The 25,337-nt window shown below is 42.4% G+C and overlaps 2 protein-coding genes and 1 long non-coding RNA gene across 3 annotated transcripts in view; 1 reads left to right on the top strand and 2 right to left on the bottom strand.

Moving 5' to 3' along the window:
* si:ch1073-335m2.2 (msx2-interacting protein) overlaps positions 1-4,853 on the bottom strand; it is a 37,527-nt gene extending 32,674 nt beyond the window's left edge. Inside the window, 2 exon segments of the mRNA XM_061874247.1 lie at positions 1,717-2,031; positions 4,511-4,853. Coding sequence (XP_061730231.1) covers positions 1,717-2,031; positions 4,511-4,593 — 398 coding nt within the window. The 5' untranslated portion in view covers positions 4,594-4,853.
* A 293-nt stretch (positions 4,854-5,146) lies between these two features.
* LOC133534925 (uncharacterized) lies at positions 5,147-14,404 on the top strand. Its single transcript, XR_009802100.1, has 3 exons — positions 5,147-5,533; positions 7,657-7,787; positions 14,006-14,404. It is a non-coding gene; the product is annotated as an uncharacterized LOC133534925 (long non-coding RNA).
* The window catches only part of fblim1 (filamin binding LIM protein 1), a 26,236-nt gene continuing 12,152 nt past the window's right edge, over positions 11,254-25,337 (bottom strand). Inside the window, exons 3-8 of the mRNA XM_061874246.1 lie at positions 24,095-24,270; positions 17,904-17,988; positions 17,658-17,827; positions 14,770-14,942; positions 12,164-12,281; positions 11,254-12,084 (exon numbers count right to left, since the gene is read on the bottom strand). Of these exons, the coding sequence (XP_061730230.1) occupies positions 11,992-12,084; positions 12,164-12,281; positions 14,770-14,942; positions 17,658-17,827; positions 17,904-17,988; positions 24,095-24,270 (815 nt within the window). The 3' untranslated portion in view covers positions 11,254-11,991. The remainder of the gene's footprint in view (positions 12,085-12,163; positions 12,282-14,769; positions 14,943-17,657; positions 17,828-17,903; positions 17,989-24,094; positions 24,271-25,337) is intronic.

The raw sequence follows: 25,337 nt of genomic DNA, 5'->3' as shown, positions 1-25,337 counted from the left end.
TAGTTTTTGTTTTAGCAGTTATTTTCAATTGTTAGTGGATTTATCAGTAAAATGTCATTATTCCTCAATCCCACACAATAATTCTGTCCAAAACTTATTGTGCACCCCATTTTAAATTGAAGACTTTGTGGACACCATGTATTCAGAATATACATACATACTTATGAGGTGTAACAATGTTTATCTAAAAGTGCTGCAATTTAAGAAACATTAGGGAATATAAATATGCAAACAGGGGACAGAGTAATACTAACCTTTTTGAAAGATGTTACTGAAACTAATCCAAATAAAACCTAGGTGGTCGGAATGAGAGAGCCAGAATGAAAAAGCACTCGGGAAAAATCGATTATTCTAAATGTGCCAAAAAAAAATGTTTCTCTTCCATCATTTACTCTTCGATTATTGAGAAGTACCAGGCCATCAGATAATCCACTGTTAGGCTACTGAATTTTCTTCATTGGGTGAGGGGCGGGAGAAGAAAACAATTACAGAAATGAACTGCTTAATGGATTTCTGGAGATGTAGAGCAGAAAAACAAAAGAAACAAGCTAAAAAAAAAAAAGGATGATGAACTTTAGGATGATTCAGTCTATTCCTGGGCAGCTAAACACTAACAGATTGCGAAAAAATATACATATCCCAATGCAATCCAAGCAAAAGGCGTTTTTCAAAATATCCACTTTAAAAAGGCTTCAAAAATGTATTCCTAGGATCATGTCATAGTTTGGATATATAAACCACGTTGTAGAAAATGTACAATCCCAGTTCCTGGATATGACATACATCCATGCTCCATGGATTGTATCCGGTCTTGATTGTGTGTTATTACTTTGGAAAAGTTGTCTTCGGATCTCAGAAGATTATTTTAGGGGGGGCTCCAGCAACCTGACACAGCTACATCCGCACATAAGTAATCCAAATGAATGGCAGCTACACCTATCCATATTCGGATTCAAATGAGTACATCCAACATACATCCAGAAGGGTATCTCCCAATGATGCACGTCTTGTTCGATCTTCATGGAATTCACTCCAAGTCAGGAATAGCTCCATAAACTTTCCAGCCAGGTTGTTGGGATCCTCTGTGCTCCTGTCAGGTCTTCTGTGTAGAGCTTCCATTTTATTTTGTTACGCTACGTGACCTGAATTTAAAAAAAAGGCACTAAATATGATGGTGTCGACTCTTGTAACAATTAAGTTCCAGATCCAGAACAGCCTGTATCCAAGGTTGCAAAAATGGCAGGAAAAAATGTAATCCTGCTATCAACAGATGCCAAGTTGGACAAAAGGATAACCAGACGTTGGTATTCCTGAAAAGATTACAATAGAATATACCCAATACCTGTGAATCCGTAACGGTGGAGATTTACTTCCAGTTTTGAAAGTCAAAATAAAAAGGTTAGATTCCGTGTTCTGGAGAAAAAATGTTTTCAAGATCCAATAGCTTCCAAGTGGTAATTTCCAACAAAATAAATCCAAAACGTACCAGTATATTCCTCTCTCGGGTGTAATATCCATATAAAGACCTTGAATTAATGTAACCTTAAGAAATCATAATGTGTGGTTAATTTGTTTAATCCCATGGCCATGATAAGTCAATTATGATGACAAGTGGAACGATCCCTAATTTACCTTTATGTGACCCATATGATGTATATGTACACCCCTCTGGAATAAACCCAACTATGTGATGAGTTGGAGACCATGTCCACTTACCCATCTATTCTCCGTTCATAACGTCCCTCTCTGGTGTGAAGGGACACAGGTGGGCCAAACACAGTTCCAACCGTTCCCCGAGAGAATCCTGCAACTTCTCGACTGCTCGTGGGGGAGCTGTCGTCAAGTGCCCGAACAGCACTTGGGACTGACCCGGGTTCATTGTAGTCAGTCCGAAGGTCCCTGTCACCCATCTTATTGACGGCATTGTGAGCTTTCTGAGCACTTTTGATATCCACAAAATCCACAAAGGCTGCCACGCCACCCTCGGACCCCCGTTTCCGCAGGACTTTAACGCTTTCCACACGTCCATACCTTAAAATGGAAGAAATCAAACATTAAAATAATTTGAACACTTATATTTTCATCATGCAAGAAAAACAGTACAGTAATGGATTTCTGGAGATGTAGAGCAGAAAATATAGATGGTATTTTTTCGCCCGGAGAAAACTGTCTAAAAAAACATAACCTTCGGAGTCTAGAGGTGTACACCAACAAACCTATGGGTGCTTGCGTTTTCTCCTATACAGTTGTAATTTATACATTCTCTTTACTGTAATTTTACTGCTGGTTTTATGTTTTAATCCCTGTTAGCGTTAACATCTCTTCAATGATGTGCTTTATACAAACATTTTAGTATGCTTCTGATCAAATCTAAACTGGAAAATATCAGCAGGATATTTAAATTAAAGTATTGAACCCAGAAGACATTTTCTTTTGGAATATTTGAATGTCAAGTAGTAAGCACAGCATGTCCTTAAATATTTTACTGCCTTTGGTCAAATAAGTGTAAACGATTTGCAAATAGCAACAAAATGTGCATCAAATATATAAAAAATTTTGTGTCCAGACAAACCATTGGGTTGAATTTTATGATGACAGAATCATCAAATATATGATTACCGTATTTTCCGCACTATAAGGCACACCTAAAAACCTCAGATTTTATAATCCGGTGCACATTACATATGGACCAACATTGAGCCACAACAGGTCTCGCAACTACGGTAAGCAGCCGTCGACTTCATTTCCCCCCGTAGTAGAAGAAATGCGCATCTTCTTCTACGGTAAGCAGCCGTCGACTTCTTTTTCCCTCGCAGAACAAGCACGCGGTGCATGCTGGGATATATGACTGCGGGAGACGTGCCGTTTCTGTGTGTTTATGTAAAGACCCCAAAACGGCTCCTATTAAGAGACACGCTTACAACGCAGAGTTTAAACTCAAGGCGATCAGTCACACAGTAGAACATGGGATAAGAGCAGCAGCGAGATAATTTAACATTAAAAGCAGCGACACTGACTCCTTTTATGACGACTTCAACGAGAGGCATGTTGGATGCCGTATTCGCCCAACTGTTTGATTCGAACACTGAAGAAGAAGAATTTGAGGGATTCGCGGATGAGGAATAACTAAATAAAGAGCTTTACATGTTTATTTTGTGTGTTGTGTGACATTATCGTTTGAGCAACGTCTAGTCATTGATATATTATTGCTTTACCCTATTTCGAGTGTTACTATATTGTGATTGCACCAACGTTTGATTTACCGTAACAGTATCAGACTGTTTTTTTTGCGCGTTTATTGAATCGGGGAAAATAAAAAAACAGCTGTTTATTAATTTTGGGAGTGAACTGAGTTGTCAGAGCGCTGGTTTGTAACCTATTAATAAAGTTTGACTGACCTGACTGTTTTGTTGACATTCCCTTTAGCGCAGCTCCATCTAAAGGATGCATAACGTAACCCCAGCCTCTACTGTAGCACTTATTCTATGCGTCTTATAATGCGGTGCACCTTGTAAATGAACAAAGTTTTAAAATAGGCCATTCATTGAAGATGCGCCTCATAATCCGGTGCGCCTTATAGTGCGGAAAATACGGTACTTGAAATACAATTTCATATAATGAGGACTATTGTCCTCGAAAGGGGGTTGTCATATATTTACGTTTGTCTTATTTTCCTAATAAGACACATTTTTATGTAAAATAATCTTCCATGTTACATCAACCATTTATATATTTAGAGGGAACACATGGCCTGTGAATAGAGCTTATACATGCTTTAATAGTACCACTAGTAATGAAAAGTCGCATTTTGCAGAGTCTACGACATGCTGACCCTATTTATTTTCCAGACGATGTTTGTTGACGAGTTCCTCAAGTGGCCACTGACTTCCCGAGACATAAAACATTTCCAATAATACAAAAATATTGTTTAATCCCTCACCATTTAGTGCATGCAGACTTAGGCTAGGTAGAGGCAAGATGGAGAACTTTGATAAAAGCGGGGTTAAACACGAGCTAATATTTGACGACGGGCCCAGTTTGCACGCTATTCTGACCAAGATAAGAACGTTTCTCGCACGGCAATAATTGTTGACCAACGCAACGACTTAGTGACTTACGTTGCATTGCAACATTGAGTTATATTCATTATTGTCTATTCGAGGCGGGCTGAGGTTTGTGTTGGCGGTGACGATTAAAACGTTCCGACTTCCACAAAATGGTTGGTCAGGTGCTAGCTTCGGCGTCTCTTGGCATTAGCCAAAAAAAAAAAAAAAGTTGTACGATTCGGTAAATATAGTTAACAGTCGCGTTGGGTGAGACTTTTTTTATGTGCGACGCCGTCTTTAAACGGCGATGTTGTGCAGTCGAACAAAGACGCGGCTTGGGGAAAATCTGCACTCCCTCGCTGGGTTGAAACTTTACACATGCTAACGTTAGCAGCTGGCATGCTAACCGTGTTATACATGGCGGGCTGCTCCGCCAACACAGGAGCTCCTCTTGCGTAACCTACCGTTTAAAATGCTCCACAATTTTATCCTCTCGGACGTGTTCGGGTAAATTCCCCACCCAAAGGTGTCTGGTTTCCCGAACCATCTTGCGCTAGTCTTTCCCCCTTCACATACATATGCTCCGGCACGTTGTCTAATCCCAGCCGGTCGGAGGTCCGTCGGAAGAAAATGAGCGACGATCCACTCTGAGGAGGAGCGGGCCTGCTCGCCTGATGCTAGCCGAGCTAAAGTGTCGCTAGCGTGCTGCTGTAGTGTAGCTTTACTCGCCGCGGCGTCCTCCACACGGCAACGGGAGCGCGCGTCCGGGGGGCGGGGGAGCAGGCTGCGTGTTCACGTAATGCGCGCGCCTCTTAGGGGCGGGAGGACGCGGCTCTATGGAAGTCGAATTGTCTCACATCAATTTATATCACGGGTCAGCAACCCGCGGCTCTTAAAGGCCTACTGAAAGCCACTACTACCCACCACGCAGTCTGATAGTTTATATATCAATGATGCAATATTAACATTGCAACACATGCCAATACGGCCTTTTTAGTTTACTAAATTACAATTTTAAATTTCCTGGGAGTTTCGTCTTCCAAAAGTTGTGTAATGATGACGTGTACACAAGACGTCACGGGTTTTTAGGAAGTATGAGCGCTGCGCACACACACACAGCTAAATGTCGTCTGTTTTAACGGCATAATTATACAGTTTTTTGGACATCTGTGTAGCTGAATCCTTTGCAATTTGTTCAATTAATATTGGAGAAGTCAAAGTAGAAAGATGGAGTTGGGAAGCTTTAGCCTTTAGCCACACAAACACAGTGATTTCTTGCTTAAAATTCCTGGAGGTGAAACGTTCCTATGGATCAGAGCGTGGTCAAGAGAACATGGATCCCGACCACATGTCAACCAGCAGGTTTCGGTGAGAAAATTGTGGTTAAAAAGTCAGTTTTTACCGGAAAAAAGCTGAGTTTGTGCCGTCGATAGCTGCCGTCGACTCCCCTGAGACACTGTGCGTCAACACACCCTTCCGACTATCAGGTAATATTAAAGTCACTAAAACACTAGCAACACAATAGAAAGATAAGGGATTTCACAGAATCAACCTAGTAAATGTGTCTAAAAACATCTGAATCCATCCCAATGCAATCGCGTTTTTTTTTCTAGTCCGTCGCTATCAATATCTTCAAACACGAATCTTTCATCCTCGCTCAAATTAATGGGGAAATTGTCGTTTTCTATGCCCGAATAGCACTTTTTGTTGGAGGCTCCCATTTAAAACAATGTGAATATGTAAGGAGCCGTCAAACATGTGACGTCATCGTCTGCGACTTCCAGGAGAGGCAGGGCATTTCTCTTAGCACCGAAAGTTGCAAATTTTATCGTGGATGTTCTCTACTAAATCCTCTCAGCAAAAATATGGCAATATCGTGAAATGATCAAGTGTGACACATAGAATGGACCTGCTATCCCCGTTTAAATAAGAAAATCTAATTTTAGTAGTAGTAGTGCCAACACCTGATAAACCTCAAGTCGTGGATGTGGCAAAAGAGATGTGGTAAACATCGTTTTTTCCTACTAATTTTGGGCGGTTCTTGAACTCACTATAGTGTGGACTGTGACGCAACAGTTTGTGTACATGTAAAATCTTCCACTCCTTCTTTGGCGCATTTTGTCCACCAAACGTTTTATGCCGTGCGTGAATGCACAAATGTGCTTTGTTGATGTTATTGACTTGTTGGAGTGCTCATCAGGCATATTTGGTCAGAGCATGACTGCAAGCTAATCAATGCGAATATGCTATTTAGGCTAGCTGTATGTACATATTGCATCATTATGCCTGATTTGTAGGTATATTTAGGCTCATTTAATATCCTTTACTTTTATCATCTTTTTATATAATTTGGTTGTGTATATCTCATGACATATTATCTGGCTGCATTTCAGAGAGTTGTTTGTGTGCTATGTTGCTCCAGACCACAGCAAACGTTACCTAGCTTGCCAAAGATTGCAATAAATCTATTACAAGAAGACACCCTGCTGTTTCGTTTAACTTGGACACACACATCTATACCTTTGGCCATTACAAGCCAGTAATTTCCAGGAGTTATCTCACCTTCTCAGTAGCCTCTGATTTACTAATAGATTCTAATGTTGTAAAATTGTGTAGCATAAATATAAAATTTCAACATTTCTGTCATCAAAGATTTACTTCAGCCTTTGAGACGTAGTCATTTTGATAGTAGGCTATTATAGCTATTATAGACACTTACATCATGTGTTGCCTTCATTATAACACTTTGACACAGCTTTTTATTTTTTGTGGCTACAGACGGATAATTTTTTTGTATTTTTGGTCCAATATGGCTCTATCAACGTTTTGGGTTGCCAACCCCTGACAAATAGGGATGGGATGGATGGATGATATTTATACATTTGCATATATTAATAAATATACAAATACAAATGATATATACAAATAAATATATAATTTGGTATGAATAAACGCTTATTTGTAAATATATTTTTACATCCGCCAAGTGCCCTGCCTTCGGCTGCCGCCCAGCTCACAATGCACCCGACCTCTATGGCCCCTCCCATGGAGGTGAGCCGGAAGGCAAAGCTCTCATTTTACCGGTCGATCTATGTTCCCATCCTCATATGGTCATGAGCTTTGGGTTATGACCGAAAGGACAAGATCACGGGTGCAAGCGGCCGAAATGAGTTTCCTCTGCCGGGTGGCGGGTCCCTCCCTTAGAGATAGGGTGAGAAGCTCTGCCATCCGGGAGGAGCTCAAAGTAAAGCCGCTGCTTCTCCACTTCGAGTGGAGCCAGATGAGGTGGTTCGGGCATCTGGTCAGGATGTCACCTGCACACCTCGCTAGGGAGGTGTTTAGGGCACGTCCAACCGGTAGGAGACCACGGGGAAGACCCAGGACACGTGGGTAAGACTATTTCTCCCGGCTGGCCTGGGAGGAGCTGGACGAAGTGGCTGAGGAGAGGAAAGTCTTGGGGGGGGGGGGGGTTGCTGGAGCCTATCTCAGCTGCATTCGGGCGGGGTACACCCTGGACAAGTCGCCACCTCATCGCAGATAGACAGACCACATTCACACTCACATTCACACACCGGGTCCAATTTAGTGTTGCCAATCAACTTATCCCCAGGTGCATGTCTTTGGAGGTGGGAGGAAGCCGGAGTACCTGGAGGGAACCCATGCAATCATGGGGAGAACATGCAAACTCCACACAGAAAGATCTCAAGCCCGGGATTGAACTCAGGACCTTCGTATTGTGAGGTACATGCACATGCTCTGTTTCACCATGCTGCCCACAAATAAAATGTATAAATATAAAAATGTGACAAACAAATCAAGAATTTGTAAAAATAAACGTGTATTTGTAATTATATACTGTATTTGAGATTTGAATATAACTATGCTTGATTTGGTATTTGTATTTGTATTGGATTTGCATATGTGGGTAACTTTTTTGCTTTTGTGTTGATGAGACATTCCTACCACAAACCAGATGCACAAATAAATTTGACCGGGTTTGAATGTGGAGTTACACACTCCTAGGGCACTGCAGCCAGAGTGGTCTGGGTCACAGACATGGTCAGACACTGGCGAGCCAATAAGTGGCACACTAGGGAAGATGATATAGTGGATTAAATGGATGGGTAAGTAAAAAATAATATTGATAACTGTTTCAGGTGTGTTGTAGTAGTGCCATGGTTGTATCTACTAGATAGTTTAGTCAGTCACTCAGCTTTTACAGGTGTTGATGTGACGACGACGTCTGGCAACATCCACCTTGTACCCACCTTTTATGTAAGTGGCGACCAATTAGCGTTCCTGTTTTGTCACCCCGTACAATACATGTCTGCTCTTGAATGGATTTGAGCTGAAAATGCCATTTTGCTCTAAAAAAAACTAAATCCAGTGAAGTTGACACCTTGTGTAAATGGCAAATAAAAACTGAATACAATGATTTGCAAATCCTTTTCAACTTATATTCAATTGAATAGACTGCAAAGAAAATATATTTAATGTTCAAGCTGAGAAACATAATTTTTTTTTCTTCATATAATCATTAACTGAGATTGGCAGCAAAACACTGCAAAAAAGTTGGCACAAGGGCATTTTACCACTGTGTTTAATGGCCTTTCCTTTTAACAGCACCCAGTAAACGTTTGGGAGATGAGGGGACCTGTTTTTGAAGCTTTTCAGGGTGAATTATTTCCCATTTTTGCTTGATGTACAGGTTACGTTGTTCAACAGTTCGGGGTTTCCGTTGTGGTATTTTAGGCTACATAATGTGCCACACATTGTCAATGGGAGACAGGTCTGGACTACAGGCAGGCCAGTCTAGTACCTGCACTCTTTTACTACGAAGCCACGCTGTTGTAACACGTGCAGAACATGGCTCGGCATTGTCTTGCTGAAATAAGCTGGAGTGTCCATGAAAAGAACCTTGGTTCCTTTTGATCTTTGCGCCTCGAGCTTCTTTTCCTCTTTGATTCGGAGGACACGACGTCCACAGTTTTCCAAAAACATTTTGAAATGTGGACTCTTCAGACCACAGGACAATTTTCCACTTTGCATCAGTTCATCCCAGATGAACTCACGCCCAGCGACACTGGAGTTTGGCCGCGTGGAGCAGCTACTGGCGGCACTGGAGCTTGGCCGCGTGATGCAGCAACTGGCCGGACTGGAGCTTGGCGGCGTGGTGCAGGTACTGGCGGCACTGGAGCTTGGCGGCGTGGTGCAGCTACTGGCGGCACTGGAGCTTGGCGTGGTGCAGGCACTGGAGCTTGGCGTGGTGCAAGCACTGGAGCTTGGCGTAGAGCAGGCACTGGGGCTTGGCGTGGAGCAAGTAATGGTACCTGTTGTGGAGCAGGCACTGGGGCCAGGCGTGGTGCAGGCACTGGTGCCCGGCGTGGTGCAGGCACTGGAGCCCGGCGTGATGCAGGCACTGGAGCCCGGCGTGATGCAGGCACTGGGGCCCGGCGTGGTGCAGGCACTGGAGCTTGGCGTGGACTTGGTGCTAGCTGTGGCCTTGTTGGTAGCTGTGGACTTGGACTTGGTGCTAGCCTTGGACTTGGATTTGGTGTTAGCCTTTGGCTTGGTGCTAGCCTTGGACTTGGTGCTAGCCTTGGAGCTGGTGCTAGCCGTAGTGCAGGTCGTGGTGCTAGCTTTGGAGCAGCAACAGGTGCTAGCCGTGGTGCAGCTAGCCGTGGAGCTAGCCTTGGAGCAGCGACAGGTGCTAGCCGTGGTGCAGGTGGAGGTGGCCTAGCTGGGGGTTGCAGCATGGCAGGCCGAAAGACCGGTGGTGGTGGCCGGACCGGAGGTTGCGGCTTAGCAGGCCGAAAGACTGGTGGTGGTGGTGGCTGGGATGGCAGCTGTGGCTTGGCAGGCCGAAGAACTGGTGGTGGCGGCCGTGCTAGAGGATGTGGCTTGGCATGACGCTAAGCTCTCAGCCCTAGCCCCCCCCTCAAGGAGCGGATACCAGACGCGCTCCCCGTTGTCTGGAACAGTCTTTTGGGGTGGGTGGAGGGAGTTCAGGAGGGGGGCAGAATCCTCCCCTTTAAATTGTCCAAAACGTTTTTTTGTTTCTACCTGACATCGAGTGGGTGAAGAAAAAGAAAAAAATTTCAGAAAAAAAAATCCTGGTCCGTTATGTCATCCACTGACGGTGGCGTGACATTGTCCTGAGGAAGCCTGTAGCCTATTCCCGCCTGGAGGGGGAGGATTTTGCGGGAGCGACACGTCCTGTCCGCTCGGGGAAGCCTTCCCTGACGTCCTTTGTCGGGAGCAGTGCTTCCGGGACTGCTGTGACGCTGCGCTGTCCCCTGACCACATGGAACTAATCGGGATTAGCTTGCCGCTTGGACTCCACATGAGGTCCCGGTCCTCCATGGCCCTTGACGCCTCCCACCTTCCTTCTTCCATTGACTCCAAGACGGTTGCAGGGAAAACGTTTTGCTGCTAGCAACATCTGTCATGATTTGGACTTGGGGGTGGATTGTTTTCCCGAGGTGCAAAGCGAAAGTTGAAGCGGGCAAGGCGTGAAGGTAAAGACACCTTTTATTTTATACTACAGCTGAAAAAAAAAAGGCAAACAAAAGGCGCACACAATGGCGGAGAGCAAACTTGACTAATGAAAACAAAAACTAGCACAAAGGCAAAACTATGGACAAAAAACAAAACTCAATAACTGTGACATAAATAAACCAAAAACTTACGTGGTATGGGCAGGAGGAAAACTATGGACAGTATGATTAACAGGCATGGCATGGCATGAAGGGAGAATAAGGGTGATCGATAGGGATAGATGGTGATGTTGCCAGGACGAACAACAGAAACAGACCGGCTTAAATCGCAGTGACATGATCAGTGAAAACAGGTGCGAGACTCAACACGTGAAAGTAATGGGTTGCTATGGTGAAAAAAGTGCACAAAGAGTCCAAAAACAAAACCGAACACGACTAAAACAAAACATGATCACACAGACAAGACAGTGACAACTTCACTGGTTTTGAGTTTTGTACTTGTGCATTGACAATAAGATCCCTCCTACCAGGGAGTTCACATACAGTATTTACTAGAGGTGGGAATCTTTGGGCACCAATTCTGATTTCTGGGGTGACGATTTGATTCAGAATCAACACAATAATCGTAATACATTCTTTGTTATGTAAATTACAATAAAACATTTTCAAAACTGGTTACAAGTTAGAAAATATAGTCTAGTCTGCTGACAAATGACTTACACACACATTGTTGGCCTAAAAAACAATTTTTCAAATTTTATTTAAAAAAATCACAGAATGTTAATCACTAATTAAAGAAAACAGAGCAACCCCAACTCTAACCCAATCCCAGCTTAACAATACTGAAGATATAAATGTACACATAAGCAATTGAGAAGACATAAATACTGTACAGTACTAAAAAAAGGTATTTGGAAGCGGAATAGATTAAAACAAAATTGAAATTTGGATCTCAATACATTTTTTTGTGCACCCTTACTATAGATAGCGCATTCCATCGCTGAAGTAAGCTTTTAAAATATGTTTTTACTCATTAAAAGGAAACCCAAAAATTATTAAAAGCAACAATATCGAAAGAATTAACAACAATATTGATAATAGGCATAGTTTTGATACATAATACATGTCATTACAAATAAGAACTGTATAGTGTAAATGATATCGGTATGATTAACTCACGTTGAAGCAAAAACAAACACGAGACAAACATGATCACATTTACATGAGTTGTGGCTTGAGTTTTGTGGCTGACAGAAAAGTCGATTTTGTCACATATTGGATTGTTTTTTGTTACGATAAAGCATTAATCTCACGATCTAATGACAACTTTTTAATGTGGAGTCAAATTGAGAGTTATCTCCTATGTGTATCTCAGCGAGATATGGGTTATGCAAAGTATGATTCTACATTAAATGCACAAAAAAAATTAATTCTCAATCCTTATTGCATTAGTTCTGGTTCCTTTTGTAACAATCCAGGCAAAGTACTCGTCCATTCAAAGGATAGCAGCTGTCTTCAGGAGAGAACTGAAAGTCACAGCCCTGTAGTGAAAAGAAGAGATGAATAAGAAAGACAGAAATGACTATTATTTGTATGACAATCTGTAATGATATACTGTACCTCACATTTGTAGCATTCATTGTGGAGGGCACGTCCATCAAGTTGAACGTATTCTGGAATACTTCCATCCTTGGATATGATTAGCTTGTGACAAGCACCGCATGTCTTGGCACGCACCCTTTGATGAAAAACAATTTAGAGGACACGTTAGAAAGGGCATCATTATCCATTTCCATCCATTTTCTACCGCTTATTCCCTTTCGGGGTCGCGGGGGGCGCTGGCGCCTATCTCAGCTACAATCGGGCGGAAGGCAGGGTACACCCTGGACAAGTCGCCACCTCATCGCAGGGCCAACACAGATAGACAGACTTTATATCATATTAATTATTATACAATGCAACAACATTGACCCGAACATAAGACATTTTTTAAGCAAAAAAAGGGGTTCATACAAAGCACTACTTCCTCCACTCATACCGGTGACCTGGCATGAGCCACTTGGAAAAAAGTGTGAGGCAAGTTAACAAACAGATATGAGGCTAATTAACCAAACAACAGCTCTTAAAAAAATATATATACATGTATATAAATTTTTTATTTTTTTTTGTCTTGTCCAGCTTCTCAGGCAAATCATATAGTTGATGTAGATACTTTTTTTTTGTGAAAAACCATTCATTTTTATTTTTTTCCCAAAACACTTTTTGATTCAGTGATGTCTTATACTCGGACCAGTACAGTAATATATTATTTTCCCACTTGTTTATTAAGCCTCCGGAGACACTCGATCTTGAAATACCTTCAAAGCCAAACAAAACATGAAAGTCCTTACATTTTGCCTAAAAACAATTAGGAGACATATAGTTTTGTAATTTTTTTGTGCTTAAATTTCTCAATAAACTTCAGTCTTAAACAAAGCTATCAATATGTTTTTGTTTGTGTGTTGTTGTTTTTTCAAATTTTGACCATTTTAAAGGCCTTTCGATCAGATAATGTCACAGGTTTAAATGAGTAAAATACCTCATGTAAATGTATACTAATTGACAAACATTACATCATTTGTATAAAAAAAAACTCCAAAGGGTTAAAAACAAAACAAAAAAAACAACCTTATGTGTTTGGGATTTTTGCTTAAGGCATAAGTTGATTGAGAGGAAAATGTTTTTTTACACCTGTTGAAAAAGGAAGTACAGTTATTTAACTGCCAGTGAATCACAAAAGAAGTGGGCATTGACATTTAAAAAATGTACATGAATAATCATGTATAGTGGAGTAACGCAACAAAAATTAATAACACTTTAGTATGGGAAACATATTCACATGCACCTCCAGGTAACCCAACACCTCCAAAACCCTTAAATCTAGACTCCAAACACTCCAGAACAAGCTAGTCAGGTTACTTCTAGACCTCCACTCCAGATCACACCTCACTCCTACCCACTTCACCAAAGTGGGCTAGCAAAGGGTGGAGGACAGAGTAAAACAACTTGCACTGAGCCTAGTCTATAAAATTCGGTACACCTCCCTGATACCGAAGTGCATGTCAAACTGCTTCCATAACGTAAATGAGCGCCATAACCACAACACCAGGGGGAGCTCCACAAACCACGTTAAACCCAGATTCCGATCTAACAAAGGTTTTAACTCATTCTCTTTCTATGCCACATCAATGTGGAATGCACTCCCAACAGGCATAAAAGAAAGTGCATCTCTATCTTCCTTCAAAACCGCAGTCAACTTCAACCCTAAACAAACACCCTCCCCCCTCTACATCCCACCTCCTCGGATTGTAATCAATCAAATGTATATATTTGTTCTTATGCTTTCTGAGCTCACCATGTTCACTGCTCGCTGTACATATCCTACCAACTCAGACCTACACTGTTTCAATGTCCATTTCTCAGATGATGCAATTGTTGAGGACTGAAGTGCTGATCTGTGATGGGGTGTCGACTTGTCCAGTCTGTACCCCGCCTTTCACCCGTTTGTAGCTGAGATAGGCACCAGCGCCCCCCGGAACCCAAAGGGAATAAGCGGTAGGAAATGGATGGATGGATGAAGTACTGATATCAACCAAACCTAACCCTCCGCCCCAACCCCCTCCGCATCCCACCCCCTGAATTGTAAATAATGTAAATTATTAAATGTATATACTCTGATGATTAACTTGTGTTATGACTGTATTATGCTGATAGTATATATTTGCACCATGAATTGATTTACGTGGACCCCGACTTAAATAAGTTGAAAATTGTATTGGAGTGTGACCATTTTGTGGTCAATTGTGTGGAATATGTACTGTACTGAGCAATCTACTAATAAAAGTTTCAACCAATCAATCATTAATTAGTTGCTTATTAAAGTAACAAATACTTTATTTAGAGTTATTTGGACATTAAAGGAACATGTAAGGGTTAGGGTTAGGGAACTAATAAGAAATAATTCTGAGGTTATTGAGGGAAGACCCTTAGTTAATGGTCTACTGGTTGTATAATAAGGCCATGCAGAATAAGGCATTAACAAGTACTTAATAATGACTAATTAAGAGCCAATATAGTACTAATTTGCATGTTAATAATCAACTAATTAATGGTGGATATGTGTTCCCCATACTAAAGTGTTACCGAAAAATGACATGAAACGGACAAAAAAGAACATCTTGTTGTACCTGTTGTAGTCCAGGGGACAATACACTTTTCCATTATCATCCTGGACATATTCATTCAGCGGCTGTTTACACGTCACGCAGATGAAACAAGAAACATGGTACGTTCGCTGGTGTGCACGAATTATTTTGGCTCGGATCTTGTGGCCACAAGAGAAGCAAATTTCAAGACTGGCCTGCAACAATGTGGAGACAAGATTTGACGTCAGTTCATTTCTGGATGAATACAAACCACACAGAGTACCAATCTTTACAATTTTGTTACAAACTAAAGTTGCAAAGAGAGACATCCTGAAGGAATCAATAAGGTACTATCTATCTATCTATCTATCTATCTATCTATCTATCTATCTATCTATCTATCTATCTATCTATCTATCTATCTATCTATCTATCTATCTATCTATCTATCCATCTATCTATCTATCTATCTATCTATCTATCTATCTATCACACTGCTTAGTGAGCATCCAGGTGTACCCGAGGAACAATCCAAAAAAGTTGACACGTCCATGCTAATAACGCAAAGATGTCTCTACCACTCAAAAGTTTGAAGACGCTTTCTTATACGGTAACACATTGACACCGCCAACCAATTGTGGTTTTCTTTAATGGTAATAAAGTTCAAATTGAAGTACCACTGAGAGTCACAAGGAGGTGGTATAGCTCGGTTGGTAGTAGAGATGCGCGGTTTGCTGTCTCATCCGCGGAGTCCGTGATAAACCGCGGGTCGGGCGGGTGACATGACGAATAAATAGATTTTAAATAGATTCGGGCGGGTGGCAGTTGAACCATTCGGAAATTTTTAATATACATAGAAAAGGGATCGGCAACCTTTACCACTCAAAGAGCCATTTTGACCGGTGTTACAAAGTAACGAAGACAATAGGAGCCGCTATCATTCTCGCGGAAATCTGCTGGTGCCCCACCAATTAACGAGAATAAGGGCGTGCTATGAGGCATTTGTCTTTGACGCCTCCAACAACATGTGCAAACTGCTTGCCAGTCCAGCAACATGTAGTATTTTACTTCCGCAGACACACGCACACGACTGCAGGGCATACTGGGTGATACAGAGTACACTGATGGTTGTGATATAAACAATTTTAACACTCTTACTAATATGCGCCACACTGTGAACCCACACCAAACAAGAATGACAAACACATTTCGGGAGAACATCCTCTCAGTAACACAACATAAACGCAACACAACAAATACCCAGAATCCTTTGCATTCATGACTCTTCCTGGCTATATTATACACCTCGCTAGCACGCTCAGGAATCATAATCATCGTATAAAAAGCTTACAATATCATGCAAAGGTGTAGTTGAAACTATTTTATAGAGAAATTGTAATATTTATAGTAAGAGTTGAGAGTGGGGGAACACAAAATAATTTCTCCTTCCACTCTTTCAAATTCTTTACCTGACATGTTTCGACTGTCATATGCAGTCTTCTTCAGAAGAGTCATGTGACCACTGTGACGTGTTGCCTACCAGCTGTTCTTATAGCCGTGGCCAACCATGCAGACCTGTCAAGTCTACCAAGTCATCCCTTGAGCACTCTGTTTCTAAAACTTATTGCTCATCCTTTTTGTGTTCGGGCTAAAAATCTAAGGTTCTGGATCATAATTGTTTAAAGGGATCGCTGTTGTCTACTCACAAAGTCTGCTTGATTAGCATTGTTGTTGATGGGAAAGGGATTTGTGGCTTTCTTATTATCTCTCAAAATGTCTCATGAGTCTGTGTGAGATTGATACTGTCACGGCGCGGTCTCGAACCCACAATCCTCCCACAGCAAGGTCCAACACTCTGTCTGGCAGCATGCCAGGACAACCCCCAACCCTCCGCCCTCCCGCACGCGCCGAGCGCTTTGCGTCCACGCTACGGTGCAGCTGCAGACTGTCAGCAATCAGCGCACCCAGGAGGACAGCATAAAGACCAGTCACTCCTTGGAACCTATGCTGGAACGTCGTTAACTCTCAGTAGTCTCTAGCTTCCCTCTTGTTGTCCTCGCTCTTGTTCTCTGTGTTCCTTTTTTTCTTATTAACTCATGTCCCTTGTCTCCCTCGCAGTGCCTGCCTTGTTCTGTGTGCTCGAGCTCTGTACCTCGACCTCCATCCGGATTTTGGACTGCCTCCCTCGATCCTTGACACTTTTTGCCTGGACACGGAACTTGTCGCTTCTGTCCTGCCCTCGACTTCCTGCCTGTCTTCGGACTTCCTTTGTGCTTCGCCTTCTTGTACTGACGAAGATTTCACCCATCACGCATGTACAACATCCCCTGGTTTTATTTACATGGTTAACTTCACACCTCTTGTATTATTTACATGGTTAATTTCACACTTAGTCCTGCAAACATCACAGAGTATCATACACCTCCCACACAATCATCAAAGGTTACAATAAGCCTGGTAATCTGAACTTTTTCGTGGTGTCGTCTCCTTCCACTCCTCACGTACATAACAGATACTATCTTTATCTTTATTCTGTTAAGTTAAGCAGGAATAATTTCTATTCAAGACAAAACATATTTATTATATTCAGTTAATTTAGTTATGTAGCCTTAATGAAAAATTATCGTTTCCTATGTGTTAGTATTAATCCAAAACCTGCACATCTAATTAAATTCTGTCTGCGGTCAAATAGTATATGTGTGTTGAATGTCAGTTATAAGGTCGTATAATCCACAGAGGTTGAATGGATACAAGACTGAAACATCTTCAACAAAGAAGAAGAGTCCTGTTGAGTCCTTCAACCTTAGTGGATATTATAAAAATGCTTTCACACAACTAAAAAAAAAAAAACGTTGTTAGTTCGACCAAGATGCAAGATGTCCCTTGTTCCTTTTTCAGGCAGTTGGCAACCCGAGTCAAAGACGGCCTACCTCGTTGCACTTCTCACATTCAGGGATTTCCGCCTTGTGGTAGAAGGTTTTCCCCGCCAGAAGGCACAGACAAGACCTGCACCTGAAGCAGCCTGTATGGTAATGCCGATCTAAGGCGTTTACCACCTCTTCAGAAAACATTATAGGCTTCCGACAGAAAGCACACACGCCTGCATTTAGACACAAATAAAAACGCTTGTTGAGATACACAAAGTACTTGAGATATGTTAATAGAATTCAGGTTACCTCGAGACTTCTCACTGGAGTTCTCTTTCTTGATCTCGTTTGATGGGTTTTTTGGAGTCGGTCCACGAGACGGTGCAGTTTTTCCCTTCAAAGTGGGGAACGGGACACAGCATGATATACTGTACACTTGCACTGTTTAATTCGCTGGTCTTTTAATTCCCACACTTTCATAGGAGTCAAAACAAGCAAGTTGTGTTTTCAAAAATAGCCTTTAAAAACTTGACATTTCACCGCCCGTCATGAAATTGTCTCGAACCCGCTTTTCTCCAGCAGCTGAGTTTCCCAATTCGTCCACTGGCTGCGTGCCCAGACACGCCAACGCAGCGACAAAGCTGCAGACAATTGCAAATCAGCACACCTGAACCTGACGAGAGGGAGCGGCATAAAAGCCAGCGGACACAGGAGACCTTTGCCAGAACGTAGCCAATCTTTCACAGTAAGCATCACGTCTGACACCCCTCCCTCGTTCCTTGTTAACTTTTTTGTGCTCTTCCTGGTTCCCGTGTTTGATGTCCCTTGTGTCTTCTACAGTGTCTTCCCTGTTGCCTGTGATCTTGCCTTGCCTCACAACCTCCACCCGGATCTCTGCTTGCCTACCTCGACCCTCGATCCCAGCTTGGACTCGGACATTGTTGCCTCTCTCCAAACCCCGGCTGCTCGCCTCCCTGCTGACTACCTCTTCGTCTTCCCTCTTGGATTCGACGAAAGGTTTACACAACACGCACCGACTTTGATTGATTGATTGATTGAAACTTTTATTACTAGATTAAACAGTTCAGTACATATTCCGTACAATTGACCACTAAATGGTAACACCCGAATAAGTTTTTCAACTTGTTTAAGTCGGGGTCCACGTTAATCAATTCATGGTACAAATATATACTATCAGGATAATACAGTCATCACACAAGTTAATCGTCGTAGTATACACATTGAATTATTTTCATTATTTACACCCCGGGGGGTTGATATCAGTACTTCAGTCATGAACAATTGCATCAACAGAGAAATGGACATTGAAACAGTGTAGGTCTTACTTGGTAGCATATGTACAGCCAGCAGAGAACATAGTGAGTTCAGATAGCATAAGAACAAGTAAATATATTAGAAGTACATTCGATTATTTACATTAGGTTATTTACAATCCGGGCAGATGGGAGTGAATGGAGGAGGGTATTAGTAAAGGGTTGAGGTTGCCTGGAGGTGTTGTTTTAGAACGGTTTTGAAGAAGGATAGAGATGCACTCACTTTTACACCTGTTGGGAGTGCATTCCACATTGAAGTGGCATAGAAGGAGAATGAGTTAAGACCTTTGTTAGATCGGAATCTGTGTTTAACGTGGTTTGTGGAGCTCCCCCTGGTGTTGTGGTTATGGCAGTCCTTTACGTTAAGGAAGTAGTTTGACATGTACTTCGGTATCAGGGAGATGTAGCAGATTTTATAGACTAGGCTCAGTGCAAGTTGTTTTACTCTGTCCTCCACCCTGAGCCAGCCCACTTTGGAGAAGTGGGTTGGAGTGAAGTGTGATCTGGGGTGGAGGTCTAAAAGTAACCGGACTAGCTTGTTCTGGGATGTTTGGAGTCTAGATTTTGAGGGTTTTGGAGGGGCTGGGGTATCAGGAGGTGCAAGCGTAATCGAAAAAGGGTTGAATGAGAGTTCCTGCTAGAATCTTCAAGGTGCTTTTGTTGACCAGAGAGGAGATTCTGTAGAGGAATCTCATTCTTTGGTTGACCTTTTTGATTACCTTGGTTGCCATTTTGTCACAGGAAAGATTGGCCTCTAAAATGGAACCTAGGTAGGTGACCTCATTTTTCCTGGTGGTAACAATGTCACCCAATTTTATAGGGAAGTCACTGACTTTCTTAAGGTTGATATGGGACCCAAATAGGATGGATTCCATTTTACCTAAGTGTATGGATACCTTGTTGTCAGTGAGCCAGGTGCAAATATTAAGGAGTTCAGCACTGAGGATTTGTTCCACCTGTGACTTGTCCTTGCCAGATGCCAGTAGGGCCGAGTCATCAGCAAACAGGAACAATTCACAGTGGCATGCTGATGGCATGTCATTTATGTATATTAGGAACAGTAAAGGTCCTAGTATACTGCCTTGGGGGACTCCACAGCTTACTGAGAGGGGAGGGGACACGGTGCCGTTCACCTTTACCACCTGTTTCCTCCCCTCCAAGTAAGATTACATCCAGCTCGATGAGGTTTTATCGAATCCGATTGCTCTGAGCTTATCCAACAGTATAGCTTGGTTAACGGTGTCAAAGGCCTTCTGAATGTCCAGCAAGACCATGCCGCGGTATTTGCCCGCGTCCACCTCATATTTGATTTGGTCGGTCAGATAGAGAAGGCATGTGTCAGTGGAGTGGTTAGTTCTGAAGACGGATTGGAATTTGTACATTAGTTTATTAGTAGCAAGGTATCTATATACCTGTTCATAAACAATTTTTTCCATTACTTTCGAAATGGAACTGAGAATAGAAACAGGTCGGTAGTTACCAGGTTCTAATTTGCTTCCTTTTTTATAAAGGGGTGTTACTCTTGCTATCTTGAAATCCTTGGGTACTTGGCCTTGTTTGATTGAGAGGTTTATTATATGTGTGATTATTGGGGCAATGGTGGTGGCAGAGTCGATGAGGAATCTGGAGGGGATATTGTCAAGGCCGGTGGCCTTATTTGGGTGGAGCGCGCTCACTTTATTAAGCACCTCCTCAGCTGAGACCATTTCTAATTTGAAATTGTTGTTGATTACTCCTAGCTTTCCGTAGAAGGCTTTAATGTGTTTTACACCAAAGAAACCAGAGTGATGGGACAGCTTGTTAACGAGAGTTGTGGCTATGCTGGTGAAAAAGGTGTTAAGTCTGCTGGCTACCTCCATTTTGTCTGTAATGAGGGAGTCACCCTCCTTGATGTTGATGTTTGTGAGTCTGGTTTTAAGTTTCTGGCTGCATCCAGGAAGCTGGTTGTTGAGAATTTTCCAGAGCTCACGTGGTTATTTGTGTTTTCCTCTATTTTGTTGTTGATTTCATTTTTTTTAAGGATTTAGTCAGGTTGTTTGTCTTATTTCTTAATTTATTGCATTGCTTTTTGAGCGTTGAAAGGAGTGATTTGAGGTTAGTATTATTGGCTTGTTTATCTACTTCGGTTTTACACTTTTGGTATTCGAAGTATTTTCTGTCTCTGTCTTTTATGGCAGCTAATAGGTCTGGATTGATCCATGGTTCAAAGCGGGCTTTGATCCTGACTCTTCTCACAGGAGCCATATCATTTAGTATCGCTAGGAAGGCTGTTTTGAAGCGATACCAAGCATCTTCAACGAGTTTGCTCGTGAGCTCAGGGGATCAGTCCCACTCACCTAATTTAAGGTTGAAATTATCACTGGAGTATGTTTTAAGGGATCTGGATTGAGCTATTATGTGGCCATTGGCTTTGGGTTTAGTTATTTTGCGCGTGCAAAAGGTTATATAGTGGTCGCTAAGACCACAGATCATGACCCCACTATTTTTTGTGTTTTGCCAGTCTGATGTGAGGATGAGATCTATGGTAGATCGGGTGGAATCACACACCTGTGTGGGGAGTGTTATTAGCTGGGAAAGAGCATGCAGATTATAGAACTTGCTGTAAGGTTTGAAGACAGGCACATCTCTGCGTTGAATAACTGTGTTCAGATCTCCAGTAATAATTTTCTCCACGTTGTCTACACCAGCTATGCACTCTTCAAGAGCACCATAGAAATCACTCTGATTAGGGGGTCTGTATACAGTCCCTATCAGTACCGGCTTAGCGTTTGTGAATTTGATTTCTGCCACACAGATTCAAGGGCATTGTGGTTAAGATCAGAGTGAGTTATGTATTTAATATCCTGGTGAATATACATACAAACACCACCACCATGTTTATTCCTGTCCTTTCTGATGACCGAGAAGTTTTCTATCTCTATCACTGAGTCAGAAACACTTTCGTCTAATTTAGTTTCACAACAATAAGGATTTTTACCTTATTGTTGTGGAACATTTCTCTGATTTGGTTGAGTTTATTTCCAAAGAGGCTGTTCACATTAAGATGGATGATGTGTAGCCCACCGGAACCAAAAAGAACATCAGAGTCCGTTGGGGAGAGGTACTGTCCAGAAGATTGAGGGATGTTGGTTATTTTTAAAATTTGTGTGGAAAGAGTTGGGGGAGGGGGAGGGAGGCCCATTGTTCATCGTCCAGGTGATGGGGGAGGGGCGCAGTTGAAGAGGGGGAGGGGGGACAGTAGGAGTGGTGGGGGTTGACGTGGTTTCCGCGGGTTTTGGTGAGGTTGAGAACAATGACCAGGGATCCACGAAGAGTCCCCTGAAACCTGTGTAGGCCGTGGGGGGTCCAGGTGACGCGGTGATGACCCTCAGGGTTTTGGGAGATGTTAAGAGGACCTCCGCACTGCCGACTTTAATGGCAGCCCGGGTGTCGTCAAAAGCTATTATGCCGTCCGCCGCCAAGCCGCTGTCCTCACCGGTGTCTGAGCTGTCTTCCTCTTTCTCCAGGCCGCCAAACAGACCGATGACTGGGGTGAAATCCTCCGTCGTGCCGCCGACCGCTGGAACGCAGGTGAGCTCGTGTGGTTATGAACAAGTGGGAGCTGGCATAGGTGGAGAGCTAATGTTTTTAGCATAGCTCCGACAAGGTCCCGCAGCTACGCTAGCTTCCTCGGCGTTGTTAGCAACAACATTGCTAGGCTTCACCAAGCGAGACAACATTAACCGGGTGATTATTGGTCTAGGGTTTAGTTCAGCGTCTCCTGAGAGTAGAAATAACAGTAAAATTGTAGATCTTCGGTCTATCCTACCAGTAAGGGGCTTGTTTCTTCTGTTCCGATCTGCTGTGAGGCATGAGTGGATCACATTACCTCCGAAGCCCAGGAGCTTCGCCGATGAATTAACGAGGAGGTAGAAATCACAGTGATTGTCCATTTTGCGTTCACAACCCTCACTTTCAAGAGGGTATTGTATCCGTGGTGGTTTCAAATATAAATCCGTGATCCACAGCAGAAAAATGAGGAAGTGTGGGATCATCCGAGCGGTTGATTGTATTCCCGAGCGAGAGCGAAAGAAAATGCGACTGCTCATCTCGGCATCCGGAAGTTCCAACAACCCCTTGTAAAACTTACATTGTTAATTCTACACATCGTCTGCACTCATTCACTTGTGGTAGCATACACACCCCACACACTCTTCAAGGCTTTCAATAAACCTGGTAAACCCCAGTTCTTCTTTGGTGTCGCCTCCTTCCCTCTGCCCGGTACACAACGGAAACTTTGTTTTTTACAGCACCACACGTCGTTGTGTGACAGAACAAGCACACACAAATAATCCATGTGCTACAATTTGAACTAAAACATATGTATGCCCACTTGGGATGGGTACAGAAATCCCTACTTTTATAAGTACAGTACCACCGGGTCTGTCCTGGGCATGACATTAAAGTGTATCCGGCATTGGAGGCTCCTCTATGGGTTCTTGGGGAACTAGGAGGTTAACCCCTTTACTACTGTTACCCCAGGTGGCCCTTGGCAAAGACCTAGTATTCTTTCGATGAGCTTTAAGAGGTAGTCACCTGAAATGGTTTTCACTTCACAGGTGTGCTTGAAGCTCATCGAGAGAATGTCAAGATTGTGCAAAGCAGCAATCAGAGCAAAGGGTGGCATTTTGAATAAACTAGAATACAAAACATGTTTGTCAGTTATTTCACCTTTTTTTGTTAAGTTCATAACTCCACGTGTGTTCGTTCATAGTTTTTATGCCTTCAATGACAATCTACAATGTAAATAGTCATGAAAATAAAGAAAGCTCATTGAATGAGGAGAAGGTGTGTCCAAATTTTTGGCCTGTACTGTATGTGTTTGGGTCTCACGAAAGGAATGTGAATGATGGGCAAGGTTCCCCCAAAAAAGTGCAGTTCCCCTTTAACTAAGCACAAATTATTCATACCGACAATTAAAATAAGGTCACCGCAACTTTAGGAACGCCCCTCGTTATGACGGCAGGCATTCCCATTCTCCTGCAAACTAAGCGACTTGGCTGACTCTGCGAAAACTACTAAGAAAGATAACAAATGACGTAAAACGGAAATAAAGAAGCATTAGAAATGACACAAATGGAATAGTTACAATTAAGTTAGTAGCCTAAATCGGAAGGTCCTGCCTACCTCTTTGTTGGAATGTGGCAGCTGGTGAGAGGTCGGAGGTTGTGGCTCACGTTTTTCTACAGGGGGAGGTGGCGGTCCTAGTGTTGTTGGATCTGCAGAGTAAGACGGCATCTCAGCAGCAGGAGGAGGAGGAGGAAGAGGGGGAGAAGGAGAGGGAGAAACATTGGAGAAGACATCTGTTTGATCAGAAAAAGAAACAAAATGAATTTTCTTAGGTTCGCAGAAGACTACGTTGATACATTCTTTTTACTTGAGCACAAGTGACTAAAATAGCAGCGTCTTTGGGGGCTTTTTTGGGTTAATTAACCGTCTACCAAGACTCTCCAGGGCAACACTCATGCAAAGCAAGACAGTTATCTTGCTACTCATGTGTGTTGCCAGATGTTTAGACAGGATTGGGAAGTGTGGATGGTAATATCTATACTGCCATCTAAGCAGGAAATCACAGATGGGTATTGTTTAATCAACCCTCCCTTAAACGAGCTGTAGCTCTTTTTCTCACTGCTTCGTGCTCAGTCGAAATAAATATTTGAAATAATATTTTTCTTTTTTCTTTTAGAAAATTCAAGTTTGTTTGAAGAAAATGATAAAAATCGTTTCATGTGTGAAAAAAAATGTAGTCAAAGGGGCCTCCAAATAGAATTCTGTTCAGGGCCCCAGTTTAGCTGGGATCTGATCTGTTGTTACCTGTAGCAGAATCGATACTTTTAAAAACGGTACCCGAACTGGTGCTTAAAAAGTGGAAACCAGTTTACTTACAGTTACATTTGCTTTTATGTAATTTTGTGACATTCAATTATAACAGACTAGTAGTTGATGTACTACTTTTCTTGCTTTTTTTTTTTTTTATCACTTATCTTTTCCATAAACCACAAAATATTGGTCTTGGGCGCATTTTTGTGTTTTCGTTACTTTTCTTTTTCTTTTTCTGGCCGTTTTGTGTTTAGATTTGATCAGTTGAGGAGTTCACACCATACTTGCCAACCTTGAGACCTCTGGATTCAGGAGATGTGGGCGGGGTTGGGGGGTTGGGCTTGAGGTGGGGTGGGGGAAGAGGGAAGGTGGGGGGTATATATTTTTGAGTATTTCTTATATATATATATATATATACCTGGCTGTTATCTACCGCCCCCCAGGGCCCTATCCACACTTTATCAATGAATTCTCAGAGTTCGTTGCTGATCTAGTGACACACGCCGATAATATAATCATAATGGGGGACTTTAATATCCATATGAATACC

This window comes from Nerophis ophidion, linkage group LG16, assembly GCF_033978795.1.
Source record: "Nerophis ophidion isolate RoL-2023_Sa linkage group LG16, RoL_Noph_v1.0, whole genome shotgun sequence".
Lineage (NCBI taxonomy): Eukaryota > Metazoa > Chordata > Actinopteri > Syngnathiformes > Syngnathidae > Nerophis > Nerophis ophidion.
This window is presented reverse-complemented; position numbering and strand designations above follow the sequence as displayed.